Source organism: Diadema antillarum, unplaced genomic scaffold (assembly GCF_040938485.1).
Source record: "Diadema antillarum isolate AM-2024a unplaced genomic scaffold, OU_Dant_1.0 seq00001216_RagTag, whole genome shotgun sequence".
NCBI lineage: Eukaryota > Metazoa > Echinodermata > Echinoidea > Diadematoida > Diadematidae > Diadema > Diadema antillarum.
The window spans coordinates 57,098-82,131 of NW_027272008.1; the positions used below are offsets into that span (position 1 = coordinate 57,098).

Sequence of the window (25,034 nt, forward strand, 5' to 3'; positions counted from 1 at the left end):
ATACGTATTTATACGTACTACTAGTAATTATTGGATGAGGGTCTACCACGGCGAACAAAACTTTCACAGCCCGTGCACACACTCACTGATGAACGTGTACGAATCGAATCGTCGCGAGACCACAGAAATACTCACAGAACTCTTCGCAACACACAACCACAGAATACTACAGTATCTGTGCACACAACCCGAGCGGAGTAAGCATAGACGTTTTACGAGCGGTTTTATTGAATTTGATTGCCAAAAGCCACAGGCTTGCGTGTAAATAAAAAATACGCATCCGGGGGATCCCCGATCGAGAAGTAAAAGCCACCTCGAAATTGACATGTACGATAGGTCACGATGTTTTAAATAAGCAAATACTTTTTTTACACCTATTCATCATTTTTTTTATTTGTTATTTATTAATTATAATTTTTTTGTCGAAAAATAGATTTGAAATGTTGATAATTGTGATATTTATAATTTAATTTATAACAATTATGGGAACGAGTAGAAGTTAGTCTTAATCTTACGCACGGTTTATGTACGTTCTAATTTCATTCTCCTCTTATGATCCCTAAGATATGTTATTTGAGGAATTTTTAATAAAAAAAATAATTTTGACATTTCATTAATATATGTTGAGATTAATACAAATATTGGCGTAAAATACGTATCTTATATTGCTAAATGCAATATACCTGTTTGTAATAAGACTACAAGATTAGAGATCGATCGACTATTTTCGATCCCGCAAATTGCCTGCTGGACGCGATCTCATCGACCAATCAGGATGCTCGAAATGAATGAGGGAGTGGGGGTGGGGCCAGTTTTTTCCGAAATATTTCGGGGAGACTTGGCAAACCAGATTGGACTGTTTTGGAGGTCGAGATGCGTGCGTGCGCGGCAAATTAATACATGAGCGTACGGTGGGGCATACGCGTGCTGTAGCGGTGTGTGCGCGCGGTAAATGATCACACAAAACAGTCCAGGCAGTGGACTAGTGCAGAGCGAGCATTTTGAGACAGCAGACTCAGGCGAATTAGTAGATCAGCCACATGAGAACGTTCGCCACTCTCGGAGCGAGTGTGCATGCGTGTGTGTGTGTTTGTGTGTATGCTGTCGAGGGATCCGCCACCAACCGCGAGCGATCGGGGCAAGATATCGAGATGGAAATAAGTTGATCCTTGTAGCATTTTCAGCGCCATTGATGAAGAAATTCTATTCTTGCTCTGTGATGATACTTGTCGTGGCTGGCGAGTGGACGCCAGACCTTTGTGCGGATTCCGTTTCGTACGTGTTGAATCGCCACCTGTTAATGAAGAAGAGACAGCGCTCATCCAGGAGGGCACAGCCGCATTACCATGGTTATAAGTGAGGACGGGTCCGCCGTCTCCTGTTCCCTCGGTCACAGCGAGAGAGGACGTGCGGTCAAGTTCTCAAGATGTCGCCGGAGCAGAAGGAGAAAAAGTGCCTACCTCGTAGCTTTGTGCGCCATTACTGCCTGCCTCGTCGTGGCGCCGTTATGCGCAAAGAGGCTTGTCACATATTTCAACGGCGCCACGGCCGACGGAGGAGTTGCCCTTCAGAATCGAAATGCACGATCGGGTAAGGGTAAGCCTTCATCTCGACATGACCGTCCTTTATTTTCACATCAGCCCGACGATCAATGACATGAACGTGTGGAGGTATAAAAACGAGCAGTTTTTAACCTGCACTCATCCCACACACTCACTCGTAGGTACAATATGTTAGTATTATAAATATCATTGCTATGATGATAATCGTATGGACAGTGTACATATCAATACTAGAACTGTACCTGCAAATGCCTAATATAAAATGTGCAGAGACTGATTTGCTGTGTATAAAGTCAGCAGGGTTCCATAAAGTTGTAGGCTTACTAATGGTTAATTATTGATAGCAATAAAAGCATGAATTTCATACGAAAATGAGAACAAAACACATACACGTATACACACATGTTCATATCCTTATTTGCATTTTTTTCATTGGTCTATCAGTATATTTGTACATCATTGTACATTGTGTGCATTTACATTACCATTCACTTCTATGCAGAGATATTCAAATGCTAAGATTACTTTCACTCGTCAGAGTGACGCCTATCACCTTCCGCGTACTCGCACTATTTTTGCAAAGAAAACAAATACTAGTATTTTTACTGCACCCAGATACTGGAATGACCTCCCTCAAGAATGTACTTCTTCCTTATCCCCATTCACCTTCAAACGCAAATTAAAACAGCTATTACTCAGTGGATACACTCTACCAGGCTTTTAGCAACTATTTTTATACTCCCAGTCTTTTGTCTTTGTCCGCAGCACCAAGTTATGTAATGGTACAGTTATATAAAACCTATAGCCTTCTTTTTCAAACACGGCGAGATCTCTACAGTCTGGATTGAGCGATATTCATGTGGTTCATTAGTTCATTCTTTGATATTGATTTTTGCACTAGTATAATTTTAGTCGGTCAAGATAAACATATCCGTTCTCCGTATAATTTCATGCCTATGAATTCGGGAACCTAGAGTTTTAGAAGCGTCATTGCTTTTATGTAGGCCCCATCATATTTCTGACATTTACTTGTGACATCCTCAGATGATATGACCAGTTAAGTTAAGTATGTTTTTTTTTCTTCTCTAATCAAAAGACATGGTTGTATATACAGTACGTCCCCCCCCCCAAAAAAAGAAAAATACAATCAGATTTTCTTATTGATAACACCCAATATGACTTAGTTGTCTAAATGCTACTTCAGGGTCTTAAAACATAACTCTTAGCTCTATTTTGCAGAAAACCCCATTGAATTTGGCTAAGCAGTCACAGAGAAATGTGGATTGTTGTAATTATTGCATGTCATGAGTTTGATTCTTCCAAGTTTAGCACTTGGATGCTCTTGTGTGTGAACACAATAGACAGAACTTGGAGGGAAGATATTCCTGACATGCTCTACAAAATTCCTCATTTCTCTTTGACCACTGAGGCAAATCGAATGGGGTTTTCTATAAGATGTGGGCTATGAGTTATAGTTTTGTACCCTGAAATTGTATTTGAATTGATTCACTATTTTTAAAGTGATCATTGAGGAGGCTTCACACAATTACGGGATTTCTTGATTTCGAAAAAAAAGAGAAGGAAGTCGTGTAATAATTGATTAACAACGTATTGCTCGCGCAGATATATAGCATTTGCTTACGCACTTTGCATATACCGAGTAAACAGGATTAGGTTCAGCTTTGATGGACCTCCACAGGCTACACTCTAAAAACCCACTTTTCCCATGGCCGATAAAAGAATGCAGCTGAGGTCCAAACGTGCATTAGTGCCCTCGTGTCCAGTCTAGTGATATCTTACAATCACTTTTCATGAGTCTACCTGCCGTGGCATTTTCAATGTAGCTATGTTTACAAAGAGCAGCTTTTCTGGATACATGTAAAGGTACCCGATGAATACATATTGACCTTCCATTATAACGTGCAAAATGCGTGTATATTTTCAGCCAGGCATTGATTTTTTTCTCTTTCTCTGTGTGGACACAAGTAATCAATTCTTTCTATTGATTTTCCAGGAACAAAATATGAAAAACTAACGAAAAATCTAAAGCTAAAATCAAAATTAGTACAGCATGAATATCAGCTTAAGATGAAAATATTTATTTTATTTTGCATATGATTTTGCCTCAAATATTTAGTCTTACCTTACATGCATTACTTCCTCTATCATTATCATCATCACTATATTTTTGGCTCATCGTGATATACGTATATCTACACTAACATAAACAGGAAAGAAACCTGATATACATCGCGCAGTTACAAAGGAGCTGTAGAAAGAAACGCAGAAGGAAGAAGGCATATATATATATATATATATATATATATATATAATACATGTTACACACACATATATGTATATATATATATATATAGGTGTGACGGAGGAATGGCTGCTGGCAGACGTTGCAGTATGTTTGCTTTGCATATATATATATATATATATATATACATATATCTATATATATATATCTATATATATGTGTATATATATATATATATATTTATATATATATTAATATGTATATATTACATAGACAGGCGCTGGCCGGGAGACACAATATGTAATACGCACAGCTGCCTACTCAATGGTAGCAACATGTATGCCTACGTATAGGCATATCAATTTTGCGTGAACGTTATATAACGTCCTCGTCAGCCGGTCTGCGTTCAGAAATATTTGATAATTTGCTCAATGAATGGTCACCTGTACCGTGCCCAGATTTAACCTTTTTTTCAGTGATTTGGGGGTAGTGAACGCCTGAATTTATTTAGATGAAAATCAGATGTAAATGTGTGTTAATTATGTTGGGAATAATATATACTTCATGTGAGTTGGAGTCTGATATCCCCCTTTCCCCTTAACTATTTGATTGAAAAAAAAAATCACGCCAAGGTCACATCCGGATAACAGAAAGGTCTTGATAAAGGGAGGCCAGATCGAAGAGGTTTGACTGCATAATAATGATATGTATAAATAAATAATAAATAAATATATAAACAAATAAATAAATAAATAAATAAATAAATAAATAAACAAACAAATAATATATATATATATATATGTTTGTATATATATATATATATATAGAGAGAGAGAGAGAGAGAGCAAATTAGGACAGGAAGCCCGCAAAATAAAATTATTTACTGTATTTACAAAATGCAAATGTGAATCCCTCCCAGCTCCCATACAAGTAACTTTTCACGAACACACATTAAATTGTATTGTTCAGTCCCAGTAAAGATTGGTAGTAATGATTCATTTATTTTGTAATAAAGCTTAATTATTAGGAAATCTGAGAGAAAATGGAAATCACAAAATAAATGCGGGTATATTTTCAAGCTTTATTTTGAAATCTTCTTGACCTTACGAAATCATCATAGAGGTTGCTGAAACGAAATATGTTACAAAAGAAGAAAATTATTCTCGAAACTACCCTTGTGAGAGGTCATGGTCACTCCACATTTATGTTTACAACTGAAAAAAGTGGGGTTTTTTTGTAGAATCTGATAAAGAATAACAGATTTGTGTATCTCTAAATAACCTATGCGTTTTCGCGAAAGAGTAATATTCGTCTTGACCCACATATCATATATATGCAATATATTAACAAGAACAGGCCTTGAATTCCATTTGATCTGGGGTCATGGCTCCTTTGGCCTTGCCTCTCAAGTTTTTTTTTAAGAGACATCAGAGCCAATAAGGAAAACATCAGGCTAAAATCAATTTACCTAAAAAAAATGTTTTGCCTGTCAACATAAGTTACCACCGTTGTTTCAGGATCGATGTGATACTGAACTATGAAACCTTAAAATAATTTTTATTCAATGAATACCAGGGAAATGAATATATAATATTTATCTTTGGCCATATTCTGAAAGAGAAACATATGTGTACGTGTACAATACATTTTGGTTGTTATCGATGAGGTATAACTAAAAGCTGTTATAGTACTGATGAAGTTTCCGTCTATGGAAAATTATTTGCACATTAATTATACTGTAGATGTTCAGACTCCTTTATCAAGCATTCATTATTTCATGTCAGGTTCTCGTGAAACTTCTGCTGTACTTTTTGTTTGATCTTTCTCCGATTTTGAAGTCAACCATAGATTTTTGATAAAATTACATTGTAAAAAACATATTTTCGTTTTCGGTGCAAGGCATTGACGGCATGTCTGCAAGTGGTTACATTGACGTAAAAAGTAAAACGCCAGAGAACCCCTTTTAATCGCTCACTGGCAAAAGAAATCATATTAAACAGAAGTTTATCTAACCGACTGCCCTGAAGTATCCATAGATAGATAAGTAACCATAGATATATACTTCTGTATAAGAACTTTATTTGTTTCCATAAAAAGGAAGATGGCCCTATTGATTAAGAAAAAATACCTAGAAAAGGATAGCAGGTATTTTACACCCTTCGCCCAGAGAGTTTTTATACCAGTTCGCCCTGGCGCCAAATTATGTTCACGTGATACGTGACGCTGTATCACAAATTGATTGTTTTGCATGTGCATTGATCATTATTGTGGTCAGCTGAAAGTGTGACCAGCAGTCTTAGATAAATTGTATCTTTAAGTATTCATTGTAAACTTTATGACATTCTAAAAAGTGATTAAATTTTGAGGTTTTTCTAGCGCAGTCAGGAGTCAGTGAAGGCAGCTGAAGGTCCACCCAGCATTAAACAATTTTAGATGAATAATATTTTTAGGTTTTTTATTGTAAATTGTAACATTAAAAGAGGAATAAACTCTGAATTTTTTTAAGCGCAGTCAGTGAAGGTCATGCAGCTTAAGATATGATCAGGAGTAAACAGTCTTAGATGAATAACATCTTTATGTAAGTTTTTATTGTAAACCGTAACATTAAAAAATGGAATCCCAATTTCTTTGTCCACCCTTCCATTTAAAAAGTAAAAAGAATAGATTCTGAGGTCTTTCAAGCGCAGTCACCAAAGGTATGCAAGTGAAATTGTTTGTAGAAAACCTGATACATGCAACCGTCAATACTGCCAATGACAATTTCTTTCGCATTTCGACTTTCGCATCTTCGTCACTCTTCGAATCCGCGCCCATTTTGATTCATTTTGTGATTCAACTCATCGTCAAATGAAAACAAAAAGAAACAGGGTTTTGTGAAAACATTTTTGGTCCTTTTTTTCTTCATTGCTTTTAGTGTAGACAACAAAAGCTGAAAAGCAAAATAATTTAGAAAGTATCCTTATTATACAATGTCAGTGTGACGTGAATATACCATAACGTGAAGATCCAAGAAAAGGAAAGTATTTTCATTTTTAAAAAAAGCTCTTTTTTCCCTGCATGTTGTAATAACTACGAGTTTGTAAGATGAGAGCGAAAAATAGTAATGATAAATTTCAAAGTCGACATTATTGAAGTCAAATTCCTTTCGACTGTGCATAGTCGTATAACTCTACGGGGAAAAAATAAAAGTATTTGAAATCAATCTTACAGTCTAACTGATCACTCTTACTGATGAAGGGTTTTCGCACATGATTATCTTTCTGTAATCTATATGTATTATGCGCACCATGTTTATCACATACAATTGTGAGTTCAAACGTTTTGATCTTTACAGATAATGTGAGCGGGAGGGTAGTGTCAAAGTATGATTATTGTTTCAGTTTCAGTTTCAGTAAGTTTTATTTCTCCACTTGTACATAACAGAAAATAAGTATAACAATATCAAGCATATTATTCACAAGTCATGAGAACATAAACAAGATTTTACTTTACAAGTATATAATCATGTGGAATAATACATGAATTTCATTTCAGATCTTTAAGTGTACAGGTGGGGGAAGACCGTTTTCAATAAGCAAACCGCTTGACTTGGACAACGGCCTCTGAATATAATATGCCTTGTAATATTTTTTTTTCTTTTTAAACTAAATGAGCGGAACACGCACATAGAACAAATAACGTAAATCTTGAAAGTATGTGTTGACAATTACTGTCAACATTTTTATCATTCAGGATGAATATATCTCCCCAGCTCTAGTGAATCAGTATTTTCCCGTTTCACAACCTCTTGGTACACATGAATTCTTGCTAAGCCAACATACGAGTATATGTGGGGAAACAACAAGCGAAAAATGAGACAGGATATGATCTCCGCAGCTTTTCAGCGGATCTTCCGCTGGTGGGGATATTGCCAGATCGTGCTGACAAAACACCGAAATAATTATGCAAGCGAAGTGAGTGAGCTCAGGATGATGTTTCCTTTTGAAGTAAAAAAAGAAGAAGAGGAAAACAGATCTCCTTTATAGATGCATTCTATATACCCGTATGGAGGGCATACCCATGTATAGAAGATGTGAGTTTTCAATTCTTTAGTTTCCTTTTTCGGTCGTTTGATTTCAGATGTTAGGTGTGATATCTTATATCAATTATTTTATAGATAGAGAAAATATTTTATATTTAGAATACTTATGAACTCAGCAATCAATCCCAGTGAGCGCAAGCGCGGTACGGTTTTGTTAATAGGAATGTACGTGTATGTCTCCTCTTATCTACTTACATAGATTGAATGCTATTTTTCACTATGACTTGTATAAAGCATCTGTAAATTATATACAACCGTATAAAACTTGGTAAGTTCAGGGAACCCAGTTGATAGGTTAATCTTGCATTTTAGATGTATACAAATTCAGCGATATAGGAGATGTACAAGAGGGAGAACTATAAAGAAATTCCATAAACTTTGATAGGTGTACGATAATATTTTGATAGCTTGCATTCATTCACCTTTTGATGGTTGTCGATTCTAATCAGTCGATATTATCATAACAAGCGTGATAATGGTGGTAAGATAACGATAAACTGTACTGCTATGATACTAGTACAACCACCGATGAAAAGTGCTGGTAGTAATGATAATGAGAATGGGTATATTGCTATCGTAATTAACACCGTCAGTATCACCATCATTAATCTTATAGTAACAATTTCCAGTCCCCATTCTCTTTTATTATTTTCCTTATATACTTGGACATCTGTCATTTACAATTTCTTTTCATAACTAAACTTAGTGAAAAGCGGAGTTCTTGGATGACGAAACATGCACTGTCCCAATCCCACTATACCACGTCCGCTCAATTTGTGCACCACTTTTTGTTAACTGTGCCTAACTTTTCGTTGCTTTCTTTTTCTATGCTGGATCATTGGGCTTCATGCCGAGCGTACTACCATGTAATTTCATTGGAGCGTAATGAGCTTTTGAAATTTGCTGAGGTTTTTTTTTTTCTTTTGTATTCATTTCATACGTTTGATTTCTCATGCATGGAAGCGAAACGAGATGGTAAGGGGCTATATTATCTGATTTTTGGTTGTTTTTTTTTTCATTACGCTCGTCGCTTAACTCATTCCTTACTGCTTGTTCCTTGTTCCAACATTGTCATTCATGGGACATTGCCATTAATGGGATTAAATGTATATGGCGAAGTGCAAAAGATTGAATCACTGTTATATACTCGTGTTGTTGTTGTTGGTGGTGGTGGTGGTTTTTTCGTCCGAAGTCTGTGCAGTGAAACAGATCGTACGGATAAATTATAGTTTAAAATGTCCAACTTCTTTAGACTTTGTTGCTCAGTGTGTTGCGATTATAGTGTCAGTAGAGAGACTTGCAGAGCGTTTCTATAAATCTATACACTCAGCCGAAATAATCACAAACTATTTTCCAAACGCAACGTTGAGGAGCATCACGCCACGTCATATATCGTTCACTGTCGTTGCTCCTTCTGAAAGTTTGCTATGATATAGATCTGAGTGAGCATCTGATTCATCATCGGTTTTTGATCCATTTTGACAGCTTTATTGCAATTGATTGAGAAATTACCTTTCGACGTTAATAAACATCGATTATTCAGACCTTTAGTATATTAGCCGTGATTTTAAAGCAAAACATCATAGGGATACAGTATATACTCGATTTTGACTTAAACCAATGACCTCCTGATTGCTAGACAAGCGTCATATCCTCTAAACTATTATATACCGAGCTTTCCGCACGATAGCTGCATGTGCTGGTTATAATAATGTAATATATCAAACAACTTATAAAGCGCAAAACCTATAGACATATATTCTTCATGCGCTGCAAAAGCTTCTGATGTGCTTGATGATAATAAACAGTTAAATGAAAAGATGTGTTTTGAGTCGTGATTTAAAGACTGCTATACAGTTGGGGATTTCCGGACTTCTAATGGTACATCATTCCAGAGTTTGGGAGCTGCACAGGCAAATGCTCTGTTTCCCGATGTTACTTTTGTTTATACGTGTTGAAATTTGTACGAGAAGAGTGTCCTTGAAACCTGCGCAGATTATGACTAATATGTCTGTGAGATTTAAATGCTGATAATTCGGGTATGTAACTGGGGGCTTGACCGATGAGTGACTTATATACAATCAACAAAATCTTAAACAATATTCGTTCACGAATCGGAAGCCAGTGTAAATCTTTCAGAAGAGGAGTAATCCTTGAGAACCTGGGTTTGTTACAGATAAGCCTTGCGCATGAGTTTTGGACTCGTTGCAGGCGCCCAACTTGAGAATCAGGGAGTCCATATAATAACCCAGTGCAATAATCCAATTTACTAACAGTACATGCTTGGACGATCATTTTCATACTATTCTCATCAAAATATTTCCTGATACGTCTAAGATTGTATATCATATGGTATGATGATTTACAACATTTGTGATGTGTGCTTCCATGTTCAGATGTGTGTCAAAGCACACTGACCAGGGTTCCTAACAATGGAAGATGACTTTATGACAGTACTTCCAACCGATATCCCATCAAAAGAAAGTTTAGATATTTGCTTGGATGTGCCAATCAATAACAGTTCAGTCTTACTGTCATTTAGCATGAGTTTGTTTTGCAGCATCCATTCACGCACATAATTGACACATGTTTCCATGTGAGTGATGCTTTGCTGCTGAGCAAGTGCGTCAGGTGTGAACGACAAAAAAATACATCTGTGTGTCATCTGCGTAGCAGTGTCAGGATACACCAGGAAACTTATCGTACACATTTTTTATCAGATTGCTTGTGTACAAAGTAAAGAACAGAGGGCCCAGCCGAGACCCCTGTGGGACTCCGGGGGCACTGGGAAAAAATCAGAAACAGTACCATCAACATCGATCTGCATGTTGATATCTATCTGCTAAGTATGGTTACGGTCCCTTGTAGCACTGGGTACTGCGGATTAATTATTCAAATTAATGCTTCTTACGTCGAGTTAATCTTATTGCACCTGATCGTTGAGTGTTGCAATAATAAAAATAAAGCAAATAACCCACTGGTATAAAGGATCAGAACCATCACTGACTATCGAGTAGAAGTTCGGTTAGATAGTCTATACTTGATACTTGATCTAGCAATCAGGAGGTCGTTGGTTCGAGTCCAACCAAGAGTATGAGTGCCTATGATTTTTCATCATGGCTAGATGCTACTAAAACTCTGAATAATCGCTGTTCCTTTACATCGCTGAAGGGCAATTTTTCAATCAATTGCAACAAAAACAACTCGACGCGAGAACAGCTATATCATAGATTTGGACAGCTTTATTCTGGATATTCACATTCTCATTGGTCCCCACTCACGTCATTGCCTTTAAACTGTTCATTCAAAGATATTATGAAACATTAATAGTATCTCATGAGATGGTACATAGAGCGTAAGCCAGCCCAAGTTATTACAACCCCCGAGCTCACGACAAAGATTTGTGCAACATAAAGCGAGGAGAATACTATTCTCTCTTCTATTTTGAAAACCTACTGAAACATGCCTGATATTTGGAACGTCACTAAATGGGATGAGCAAGCACAAGCATGTACTATCACAGACAATGCACAGGTTCAAAGGTGTAGCTGTTTCCTAGGTGAGCGTTTTTATTGATATTTAACCGGGATAAATGCCATACCAATGCAATGTGAATCTAATACTTTGCCGTGTCACTTGAATGATCTAAATACTTTAAAAGCAGCAACAGTAACGACAATCTTTCAAGTATAAAAGAAGGTAAAATTCTATATCTCTCTTGCACTCGCCCGCCCCGAACACTTCGGCAAAAGTCATTGTCAGAATTCACTTGGCTTTGCTGTTTGAGTTATGCATTCAGCCGCACCGCCGTGCAGGTGGTTTGCTGTTCATTACATTAGTCCATGGGCCAAGACCCGAAAAATGGGTTGTTGGTACCATCTGAGGTGGCACAACCTGTTTGGTATCAGTTTGTTTGTCGGGCATAGATATGCTTATCAAGCTATGATAGCATTTCCAAATGAGTAGCTTAGTCATAATAAATGAATTTTTAACCAATTTGGTCTCGTTTTTATATCCCTAAACTTCTGAATCGAAACTAAACCGCTATACAAAGAAGAGCACTGCCTTCTGTATGTCCACAGGTGTTCTGTTGTAAACGCGGTGCGCTAAGTCTTTATTCAAGGCAGCGAAGGGAATATCCAAAGGGTTATGATGTCCACAGCTGTCACGCGGTGCGCTTAGTCTTTATCTAGACCAATGTACCGTTCATATCTAAAGTTCCTCATAAAAGGGATTATCTATACTGTTTTTATACTACCCTATCAACAAATACATCAGTTTTAAACAAAAATCACTCTGTTCATTTACAATATTATTCATTATAATGTATCGTATAGTGTACCGGTACATTGTTTTTGCATTATCGTATATTGTTGGAGGGAAATAAAGCGACATTGGCGTGGTATCAGCGTTTTCACCGTAGCGTTTTCGCCGGAAAATGATAAATAATTGAAAGATACGGACAATTCACGAGGAATTGCTTTTGTTGTTGTTGTTGTTTTTAGATAAAAGGATATACACTGTATCATACGCTTTGGATATTCCCTTCGCCGTCTAGAATAAAGACTAAGCGCCGTGGACATCATAATCTTTGGATATTCCCTTCGCTGCCTTGAATAAAGACTAAGTGCACCGCGTTTACAATAGAACACCTGTGAACATACCATAGAGCTGCATTTTACAGCTCTAAGGAACATACAGAAGACAGTGCTCTTCTTTGTATAGCGGTTAGTTCCGATTCAGAAGTATAGGGATATAACAACGAGACCAAATTGGTTAAAAATTCATTTACTACGACTAAGCTACTCATTTGGAAATGCTATCATAGCTTGATAAGCATATCTATGCCCGACAAACAAAATGACACCAAAAAGGTTTTGCCACCTCAGATGGTACCAATATCTGGCCTGGCCCATGGACTAAAATGGGATGAGCAAGCACAAGCAGACTATGTACTATCACAGACAATGCACAGGTTCAAAGGTGTAGCTGTTTCCTAGGTGAGCGTTTTTATTGATATTTAACCGGGATGCCATACCAATGCAATGTGAATCTAATACTTTGCCGTGTCACTTGAATGATCTAAATACTTTAAAAGCAGCAACAGTAACGACAATCTTTCAAGTATAAAAGAAGGTAAAATTCTATATCTCTCTTGCACTCGCCCGCCCCGAACACTTCGGCAAAAGTCATTGTCAGAATTCACTTGGCTTTGTTGTTTGAGTTATGCATTCAGCCGCACCGCCGTGCAGGTGGTTTGCTGTTCATTACATTCACCATTGTTAGATGGGCTTTTCAAACTCGAAAATGCGATGGCCCTTCGATTCTATACAATATTAGATATACCTTTCCAGTGATGGCTTCTAAGCTGTGCGCTGGTATAGTAGCCTTCGGTGCCACCTTTTCTTCCGAAGATGTCACAATTAGTTTAATTCGAAGTAATTTAACCTCTTCTTCAGTAGTAATGAATGCACTTTTGACTTGTGTTTTAGCTTTACATGTCGTCTGTTGCTGTCAGATTGGTCCATTTTATGACGTCAGTAAAACCTTCGCCGAATTTTCCCGAATTCATCCCGAAGTGTTTGCATTACAGCAGACATCGTATGAAGTTCTCTTTGCTTTTGATGCATTTCCCATCGTGGAATGAGCAAAAGCCTTACATTTTGTCATTAACAAGAATCTAGAATAACCACAGCAAAACAAAAAAAAATTAAAAGAAAAAAATGTGCCGAATGGTAATTTTCTTTGGATGTTCACTTTAAACGCCAAAAGCTGGTCAACTTCAAATATAATGGAGTCCCGGGCGCAATCTCACCTCCCCCTCAAGCATTAGCACATAATTGATATTATAAGATATGATATCTTACATGCTTTTCTGTGTTTAGCATACTGAAAGACTACTCGACTTACCTATAAGTATTACTCTGGAAGACATGGAAATGACATCGAATGTAACATGTCATGTATATAGGCAACAAGTCGTTGGGATTTGTACTTTTCATAACAAATTAGATTTGTGGAACTCTCTTTATATTTCGTATCCTGTCGTATATTATTGTGACATTTATAGCTCTCACCTCCCGTGACGGCGGCAGGTAGATTAAACTAACTAAAAAGTTGTAAAACTCGTAACTTTTTAACAGCTTGTCCAAATTTCATCCGATTTTACTGATGAGTGTTCTACCTTTTTTTTTTTTTTTGCATTCACATTATGTTGTGTTGGTCCGTGAATTCACCATTAAAGGAACATAAATGCTATAATACCCCAGGATATTTGCATTCATTATAGGGTTTGCAATCTTTTGACCGAGTTGTGTCAATGACTGCTAGAAATGTTACTTTCCTATCAAAACCGCAAAAAAAAAGAAGGTATTGTATCGACTCGTGCCTTTATTCATCTATCTATACATTATGCATTCACTATTCACAGAATAGATACTCCATGCCATTCTTTAAATACAACACATCAAATCTGGAAAAATGCAAAAGGTTGGTCAATGGGAAACCTTCCGTGTAGAGTGGGTTGAAAGTGTGTACCACCACACTGGGATCGGATTCTTTTCGAGGGTTGTCTGTCGTACACAAGTACAGATATAAGTAGATCTATTTCCCTTTGATTTAGCTGAGAGAGTTGTTATTTTGCTCATGATCTGTGTGTCAGAAGTAATGGAAGTGGGTGCAACCTAATCAGGACACGCTGGTATACAGGGTATCGAGTTCTAAGTCATGACCATGTCTGTGTTTTATCTTTACAAATCACTGATGGGGGAAGGGCGGAATCAGTTTGATCCCCCCCCCCCCCCCCCCGCTCAAGCGAGAAATCATATTTCCGACTTCCGTTTCACTATGGACGGTCTGAAGACACAAAATGACGATATGGCTTTCTTGTGGTCTGGTGTCGCGCATGTATATTTTCAACACTATATTTATGACAATCACAGATACACGCATAGCACACACGCACACATAAAGGAGTGTACAGAGTTTACACTCTAAAAGAAGAAATCTGCCCCTAAAATAAATAAACTTCAAAAGAAAGAGAAAATATTCCCTACAGAACGATACAAACAATAACAAAATAGGATCAGAAATAAGGAAGATATGACATTTTCAAATTTCACATTTTTTCAGAAATCATTTCTTGACCAGTCCTAATGAATATTCAAATGAGCGAGGTGATGATGTCATACCCCCAACATTTTTAATGTATGTTATATACAAAATTCAGAAGAAAAAAATATGTTACTTGGGGCTAAAACAACTGAAGGTATGTTTTCAAACCAAGATATATCAGAGTTAATATTTGTTCTTTTTTATTTAGAGTGGTTAAGTCAAGATTTAAATTTTATACAGCTGGAATATCAAATTTTTGTCATTTCTGTACATGAAATGAATAAGAAAATACGGTGAGAGCATGACATCGCAAACTTGCTCATTTGAATATTCATACAGATTGGTCAAGAAATGTTTTCCGAAAAATGTAAAATTTCAAAATGCCATATCTTCCTTACTTCTTATCCGATTTTTTTTTTTTTGTCATTTTTGTATCATTCTCTTGGGAATATTTTTCTCTTTCTTTTGAAGTTTATTCATTTTTGGGGTGGATTTCCTCTTTCATTCGACTTCTCACACTTTGGCGGGATTATGTGTGTTTAAGTTTGTATGGGTGTGTATATGCTAGACATACTGTAGAAACGGCTAATCTTTGTGTGCGTCTGTATTGAGTATTATAGGAGGAGACAAGCGGATGTTATACAAACTTTCGCATTTCGAAGTTCCGCGAAATGTTACCATTAATTCTGTGTTTTTTATACGACTGCCACCGTCACTGCATGTTGCTACTCATTCAGCTGGTTTCATCCGATAGAGGTACATATTATCTTTTGTGGCAAGGTGCGCCGACGGGAACTGATTGCCTGAATTGCCTCCAGTTTTGTCGTTTCTTTCTTTCGCGACCGCTTTGAAAACAGTAACGTTACTTTGCAATATCACCTCTTCATTAATCCTTAGTGTTTCTCTAAGTTGAATATTATGGGTGAACATTATTATCATAGGCTCACAAAACTCTCACTAAACCACTCTTAAATCTTTACTACACCCGGTAATTACATTTTCTGTGTACATGCTCTGAGCTTCGTGGGAAGTGTGTACTAAACATTATTGTATTGGGGTTTTTTTTTAATGAAATCGACATGAACATCTTTCATTTTGCGCCTTTTAATGTTTTTCCACAGAATTTTAGTATGGCGCCATGTGAAAATGAACGTTGTGAATCATCATCATCATCATCATCATCATCATCACTTTCGCATATGCGTGTGTGTGTGTGTGTGTGCGCGTGTGTGCGTGTGTGAGTACATGTGTGAGTTGCAATAACCTGGCAATTGTAACTCTTAATTACTTATTCAATTGGAAGAGGAGTATAAGGGTTTATTGCTATACACAACAGTCTTATATAGAAAGAGATAACTGTTAGTTAGGCCTATTATGATACTTTTTTTCCACACATGAAACCCAATCAACTGGCAATAGTAAAGTTTTAATTTGACGACTTCATCATGCAAGCTATTGTGTTCGGACGTGGGGTTGCGACCACCATGCGGTGAAAGCATGATTTGATCATAAAATTCCATAACTTCACGTCCCTATTCTTAGGGTGGAATATTCCTTTCCAAACAGTGTTACAAGCAGTAGACAAATTGAACAATATATTAATATAATCATTAAACTTTGAAAAAAAAATCCCTCCTCTTATTATGTATCAATCATTCCTCTCGATTTTCGATTCACTTCACTTCAATTCACTTCAATTCACTTCACTTCAATTCAATTCAATTCAATTCAATTCAATTCAAATCAATTCAATTTGATTTAGTTCAATTCAATTCAATTCAATTCAATTCATGTATAATACCCTTCATAATAGGCTCTCCTCTCTAACTTGTGCCCTTCCCTTTCCACCTATACGGCACCCTGTTGCCTTCCTATATACTCCCTTGTACTGGCTTAATCATATCTTACTTTCCTATAACCCAAGAACACCCCCCCCCCCCCACACACACACACACAATCACACACACGTACACACATCACATCCACCCACTTTTTCCAGTATTATGTTCATTTCATTTATTAATACATATTCCACCTGAATGTGTAAATACACGGAATGAATATACAAGGATAATATTTCCAAAGAATACAAATAAACAAATTATAGACAGTGTGAATGAAATTACAAAAACCACGACACTCCCTCCCTCACAAAATGTACGTAGCTACTTGACAACCTGTTTGATCATCTGGACATCTGTGTTATACACCCTTCGTATGCCCTATTCCGTACACCCTTCATAGGTCCACTCATGCACACACATATACACACAAGCAACTCTCAAAACATACACACAATCATAATTATTATAGTTACCTCCATGACTGTCGTTATATATCTGAATAGAAATCGAAGAGGGAAAAAGGCATCGCCTATCATAACAGATTTGCAGTAAAGCTTATACACGGTTCATTTGTGGCATCAGCAGGTATCAACTAGACTACGTCATGCATCCAACAGAGAGCGGTGGTAAGGTTGCCCATTGATTACCCAAATTGAACAAAGCCCCCAAAATGAACTTTTATACAAAAGCCAAATCAAGGTATGAAACTGTAATTCAGTATACAGACACTCACACACAGACACAGATACAGACTCAGACAGACAGACTCACACACACACACACACACACACACACACACACACACACACACACACATATATATATATACACAAGGGGAAGACTTGCGGAAAGGATTATCCCTGATCGGGTTTATTTTGTACTATAGACCAAAAATTCAGACAACACGTCCTTTGTCAGTTTCCAAAGGTGTGGGTTTCTCTTTGGTTCGACCAGTCACCCCGTTTCCCGTTCAGAATGCTTTCTTTTGAGGACTGGCGTGATGGCCGTAAACCGTGAAAAGGAATACGTGCTGTGAAGAATATCATGCAAATCCACGACATTGGTGTATTTCAGCAGCTGTTTTCACCGATTTGCCATCATGTTCAGTTAGTATCGCCGATGGTTAATTTTTGCTAGTATTTTCTGTATTTATGGCGGAACACGGTCTAATGCAAGGGATGTGACTTTCACAGTATGACTGAAATAGGTTTCCCACTGATATCACTGTTCAGATTCCCACGTTGGCTTCTTTCGATTGAAGACACCATCAACATGAAGAGATCTTGCTCTTGTGAATGGTATAATTTGACACGGCACAACTTTCTTGCATTTACTTGATTAGATGCCAAACGTTCCTTTTGTTTGATTTGCAAAATATGTATTACCACAGTGACTTCAATATGAAACGAGGTTTTCACTTTATAGAGGCCTGTTAAGGATAGTGATGTATCATTTCTGTGGAATCAGTGAATATTGGTTGAGGGTGAGTGTGCTTATTGATCTCCAACTGACATAAACATCAAGTTCATTTACAGCTTGAAGCATGCACAGTATTGATACCCAGGTATTTCTTGATAATTGAAATATACATCTGGTCTCAACCTTCTTTCACTGAAAACAAAAAACAAACCTGCATTTATGCTATTTTGTACTCATAATTTATATCTCTTAACTTTGATGACACTTCCTTAATTGCTTTGTCGTTTATTTCTTAAGGCGTTCGTTGGATATTCACTCTTGTACACCTTCCACCAAACAATAAAAGAATGTGAACTCGTATGAAGGGGGGGGGGGGGGGGGGGAGAAGAAGAGAGGGGGAGGGGAGAGGGGTAACAAGGAGAAGGTATAGGGCCATCGTTTGCCTTCTTGGTCCCTGATGTCGACAGCAACCGTTTACAATTAGAACGATTAGCGGCAGTAAAAACAGGAATGAATTCTCGTCGTCATCATGATAACTTAAACATCATGATAACTTCATTTAAAAGTAAAAAGTGTGGAAACTATTATAGTATAGCAGTAGTACGCCAGCAAATATGAAGCCTATATTGTTAAAGGCTTGGGATTACGGATTATGTGAAAATGACAACAGAACGCGACGATGCAATGAAAGAGTCCTTTCAAGGTCCTCATTAATCCAGGAAAGAATCTACTTTGTGAGTCGAGAACCATTTAGTTAAGAGAGTTAACATTTTCATATTATGCAATCCAGGGACAACAACTCGTACAACAGTGTGAACGAAATGTTTGTATAGTACAGTGAAAGTTACTACTCGTATTATCTGTAATGCCGTCTTGAGAGAGCTCAAGTATTTTTATCCTTTTCCTTTAGTATGGCGAGGATGTACTGATGTCATTCACCAGGGCTCAACAATATCATAACCGCGGTGGCCCAGGGCCACTGAAGATTGGTGTTAAGACACCAAATTAAGAAGAAAAAAGTATATCTTTTGGTGGCCCAATTGGGCAATATATAAGATGCAAATTTGCATATTGTGTGTTTGCTCTTACTTCGGATTAATACAGCGTTCTTTTCAGCCCACCAAAATTTCAAATGTAAAAGTTAAGTGGCCCCGGGCTGGCCCCGGGCGTGCCACCGGAGCAAGAACTTAGTGTCGAGCCCTGAAATAAATGATACCTTGTTTGTTTGGGTTTTTTTCTAAGCTATGGTGTACACTCGACAGCATATATGCCTTCCGCCGGGCAGTTATGTTTGTTTATATACATACATACATATATATATATATATATATATATATATATATATATATATATACAGAGAAACTATCAATATGACGTTCCTAGTTCGGGACCCCCACAGCTACAGACATATGGTCTGGAGAACATGGCTCGTTTAATGATGATTATACCTCACAATCAGAATGCACATACATTACGTTTCTCATGGATTGGCAAGATCAATACTGTTATGCTATCCCTCATAGATCTTGTATACTATTTTGTTTTTGTAGAATGTTCTCGTTTTTAGGCATCCCAATAAATGGTAGTAAAGTTTTATTGCAGCAAAACGTCAAGCTACAGCAGGAAGCAATAATATTTTGATTGCCAGATCACATATCAACCTCACCGTGTACATGCACATACCAAATCATCCTGCTGGTGTTAATTTCTGCATGATATTTATAATCATGACGGACTGATTATAAGCATATTAGCAAAGATAATGATAATTATTAAATATAATAATAATAACGATAATGATAATAATGATAATGATGATGATAACAATAATGATAATAATGATAATGATAATAATAATTATAATAACAATAATAATAATAATGATAATGATAATCGTATAATGTTTCTACTAATAATGCTAGTACAGTGCAATAGTAATATTACTAGTTACTAGTAACAGTAAAATGATGATATTATGATGGTCTTATTTACCCAGGGTATAGCTCCTTCAGCGCAACACTCTGCTTCCAGAGGATTCTGCCATTATTGTTACCACAGCATCACCATGTGCCAATATTTACGTTCATTCATTCATTCAATCATTCATTCATTCATTCATTCATTCATTCATTCATTCACTCATTTATTCATTCATTCATTCACTCATTCATTTATTCATTCACTCATTCATTCATTCATTCACTCATTTATTCATTTATTCATTCATTCATTCATTCACTCATTTATTCATTCATTCATTCATTCATTCATTCACTCATTTATTTTTTCATTTATTCATTCATTCATTCATTCATTCATTCATTCACTCACTCATTCATTTATTCATTCATTTTATTTAATCACGGTACTATAACATCAGCTATTAACATTATTGATTGGGTCCAGAGAGGAACATCGTGATAAAACATCTTGCCCACTTAAGAACGTGAGCATTCGGCAGGACACGAAATTGGGATCCTCATTAAAAGTCAAGATTCTTATCCATCAAATCTTCTTCAGTGCCCCAACTCATGTGGTGTGGTGTACTGATGAAGCTCTGGACCATCAAACACGAGATCCAGGGTTCGAATACTGTTCAAAGCTAATTTACATGGTCAGGCTGATGTCCCTCTTGATCCAGTTGTATCTGAATGGGTACGACAGGCATGGGAGAACCAGTTCTGTGACTACCCTGGGAAAACAACAACTACAACAAACAACAACAACATCAACAACATATGATAATGATAATGATGATGATAACAATAATAATAATTTCAATTTCAATTTCAATTTATTTTCAGATTTCTCGATGAAAAAATACATCAAATATGACAAAATTAATGAAGTACATGTACATGATATCCAGCTGGAGACATACATAGAATATTGCAAATATATAAAACATAGTAGTGGTCGATCTGTTAAGTTTGGAATCTGTGAATGAATGCTAAAGAAATATGAAGAAACCTACTTAAAAGCGAGCTTGTTGAGCGTAGGTCCCAGTTAAAATCGAGTTTAAGATTGAGATGGGGAGCACGGGTACAACAATGACCGAAACATATTATAGGAGAAAAACAAAATTAAAAAATTACAATTATACAATTGTATAGCAAATTCTTCTCTAATGCAGGTTGATAATGATAATAATGATAATAATAAAAATAATGATAATAATAATGATAATGATGATAATAATGATAATAATAATAAACACTAAGTTCCGACCTACTTTACTCAGCCTTGTTCTGTACTTTTTTTCATCATCCTGCACTGTCGACAGAACGCAAACGTATACGTGACAGTGATGTGTATGTGCTGTTAGGCGATCATGAAATTAGATCACTTTACTCCCCAAAAAGAAGAAAAAACAAACAAAAAGAAAAAACAAACAAACTAACAAAAAGTCATCCGCATGTAATTGGATCTGTTCAAATGGGGCATGGTGTCTGTCAAGCAGGAAAATGTTCTCTTAAATCATCTAAAATAACTGCCAGTATTTTTTCAAGGGGAAAATATTAATGGTTTTCTTTTCTGTCAGAAAAGTGTGTTTAATACAGGAGTATTAAGTTATGTATATTATATATGGAGATTTGACAGACGTAGTTTCCTAAGCTGTGGTTATAATAACCTGCTTTCTTTTGATTTTTTTATTTTTTATGGGGGAGTGAGTTAAAGGGAATGGCTAGCAACTGATCAGTGGGAATCAGTGGGAATGCTGGGCGTGTTCAAATCCTTATGGGATTCATTTAAGAGTACATTATATATCTACTGTTGTGTGAAAATTATTTGCTTCAGAATGGTCTCATATTCAAGTAATGTACAGTTCAGTGTTTCCAGGTTAGCATGCCTGTACAGTGACGGGGCGATCGTTAACACAACAATGGTACTCTTTAATGAATCCCACAAGGCTTGGAACAATCATCCCCCAGCATTCCCACTGATTCCCACTGATCAGTTACTGGCCATCCCCTTTAAGTTGTTTAATTTCGACCCGAACAACGGACCTCGTGACTACTCTACATGGTCTCAGCCACGGGGGCAAAACAACAGCGCCTTCTCAGTGTGAATCACCAAAACCCATTTAGTATACCCTTTTTGACCATGTGTGTATACTGTATAGGCCTACTCCTCACGAGGTCCGTTTTTCGAGTCCCGCTAGCAGCCCTGGGTCCCGTTGCATAAAACTTTTTTAGCAACCATAAAAAATTTAGGTTGGGATTTGCCCAACCTAAATTTTTTTTAAGGTTGCTAATCTAAGAATGTAAAATCCGTTGCATAAAAACTCTGGTTGGGAGCTTCCAACCGGAATTTTGTGATTTCATACGGAAAAAAAATCCGGTTGGAGTTTTATGCAACAGGCCCCTGTTGATCCCGTTCTGGAAGCAGCTTACATCCCGATGGGATTAACGCTGAATGGGTAAAACGCAAAGTAGCAGTATAGTGTATGTCCATCCTATCAAATACATTGTAACTTCACACTCTGTTCGCTCCCGCATAGAATAGAATTATACATCTATCATATCTATTTATGCTGTTTTGAAGTCATGACCAGACTACCAGTTTAGAACCTTTTAAGACCTCTAGAAAAGCCTTCGTTTTGGAAGAGGACTTTTGTTGTGTACCCCGGCTTTAAATGGATGCTATTATATTGGTTGAAGTGAGGATTCAGCTTTAAACTTTTTTTTTTCTTTTGCGAGATGATTAGAAACCAATGTTGAAGAGCATACAATTTTGAGAGGAATTCAGAATTTAGTTGATGAAAATTGGTTTTGAAATGGCTGAGATATCCAAAAACAAAGTAAAACAAAGCGATCCTCATAAAAGGTGGGTCCCACCTTTTATTAGAATTGCTTTATTTTGGATATCTCAACTACTTCAAAACCAATTTTCATCAAATAAACTTTGAATTCTTCCTAAAGTTGAATGTTCTTTCGTATTTCATACGAGGTTTCTCATTATCTAAAAAAAAAAAAGAATCGTCATAGTGACGTCCTAGACGATTCTTCGATTATAAACGGACGTTTTCGTCACTTTCTAGAATGCACCGAACCCTCCCTCTCTCACCCCTTCAGTGTTAGTAAATTTCTTCCATGCGAAATAACGGTTGACTCTACAGAGGAAGGCTATCAGTACATGGTCTTCACCAGTGCCGTATCAAGAGAGTCTGGCCAACTGCTAATTTGGACGCCATGTCGTTACCGCGCGTAATACGCGTCACAGGATTAGCGTGTACGCTCAGACGTAACAAAATAACCAAGCCAAATACTAGTAAGGGGCAGATAACGATGGGCATTGCGTATAAGCGCACTTCAGTAACGACATGGCGCCTGTAGATCACGGGACCAGCTTTTGACCAATCACAGGCTTCAAAACACGTAAGCCAAAAACCGAGTTGGCCAGACTCTCTTTATATACGGCATTGGTCTTCACTATTCTGGATGACTTGAAAGGTGGGTCAGTCATTCTCAATGACCCCTTTGCCTTAAAGGACAAGTTCACCTTCATAAACATAAGGATTGAGAGAATGTAGCAATATTAGTAGAACACATCATTGAAAGTTTGAGGAAAATCAGACAATCCGTTCAAAAGTTATGAATTTTTGAAGTTTTTGTGCGGTACCCGCTGGATGAGAAGACTACTGCAGTGTATGAATAACTTAGATGTCACATGCGTACAACAATATAAGGAAAATATAAAGAGAATTTCACAAAATTCCATCTATTGAAAAGAGTACACATTCCCCTGACTCGTTACCGACAAATGTTATGGGCAATATTATTCCCCCTGCCTTTAGAAAGAGGTAAGTCAAGTGCTCTATTATTATGCGAAAACAGTGAAAATATGTTGAATTTTCTTTTACATTTTCTTTATACTGTTGTACGCATATGACTCACAAGCTGTAGTAGTCTCCTCATCCAGCGGTTCCAACACAAAAATTTAAAAAATTCATAACTTTTGCATCGATTGTCCAATTTTCCTCAAACTTTCACTGATGTGTTCTACTAATATTGTTGCATTTTCTCAATCCTTATGTTTATGAAGGTGAACTTGTCCTTTAAATCATTTTCACTGAATGATGTGTCATGATATCTGAAAAAAAAATATCCTTGCCCATTGCATATAGAGATTAAAATACTCCATTACACTCCCACTGTTTGCTCTTTGTACCATACTATTTCCTATGATATATCATTTACTATAACTCATAACCCTGAAGGTTTAAACTTCTCGCCGAAGGTTTAAAGTTCTAGCCGAAATGGTAAAATCATCAAATGAAAATAATGTCGGTGGCTCTGCCGCAGCTTTCTGTTAAACTTCTGTATTTTTACATGACTTTGATTTGATAAGAGAAACTCTCTATTTTTTTTATACAAAAGTGCTGATATTTGCTATTATATACCCCTGCCTTTTTCAAGAGATATGAATTTGATGTCATATTAAGTTTCCATCGAGGACGCAAGGTTACTAAATATTGCATTTCCAGCAATTCGTTTCCGGCACTCATTAAACGGACTCGCTGTCACGCGACCTGAAAACCAACTTGATTCCCGCAAAGGTCTGTTGAATACGAGCGAAGACCTCGGACAGGCGAAAAGTCCTTTCTCGTGACATTGCAGGCTATGTATTGTGAGTGATCTATATAAATCGTTAAACGCATGACAGATCGTGTTCACGGCTATTGTCTTGGGTCCTTCTATGACCGTAGAACGAAGTCTCTGGGCACCGATATGGTTATATACCGCAGACAA

At 36.9% G+C, this 25,034-nt stretch overlaps 1 protein-coding gene across 1 annotated transcript in view; it reads left to right on the plus strand.

Moving 5' to 3' along the window:
- Positions 1–1,346: 1,346 nt before the first annotated feature.
- The window catches only part of LOC139744890 (sodium/potassium/calcium exchanger 5-like), a 51,296-nt gene continuing 27,608 nt past the window's right edge, over positions 1,347–25,034 (plus strand). Inside the window, exon 1 of the mRNA XM_071655300.1 lies at positions 1,347–1,590. Within this exon, the coding sequence (XP_071511401.1) occupies positions 1,347–1,590 (244 nt within the window). The remainder of the gene's footprint in view (positions 1,591–25,034) is intronic.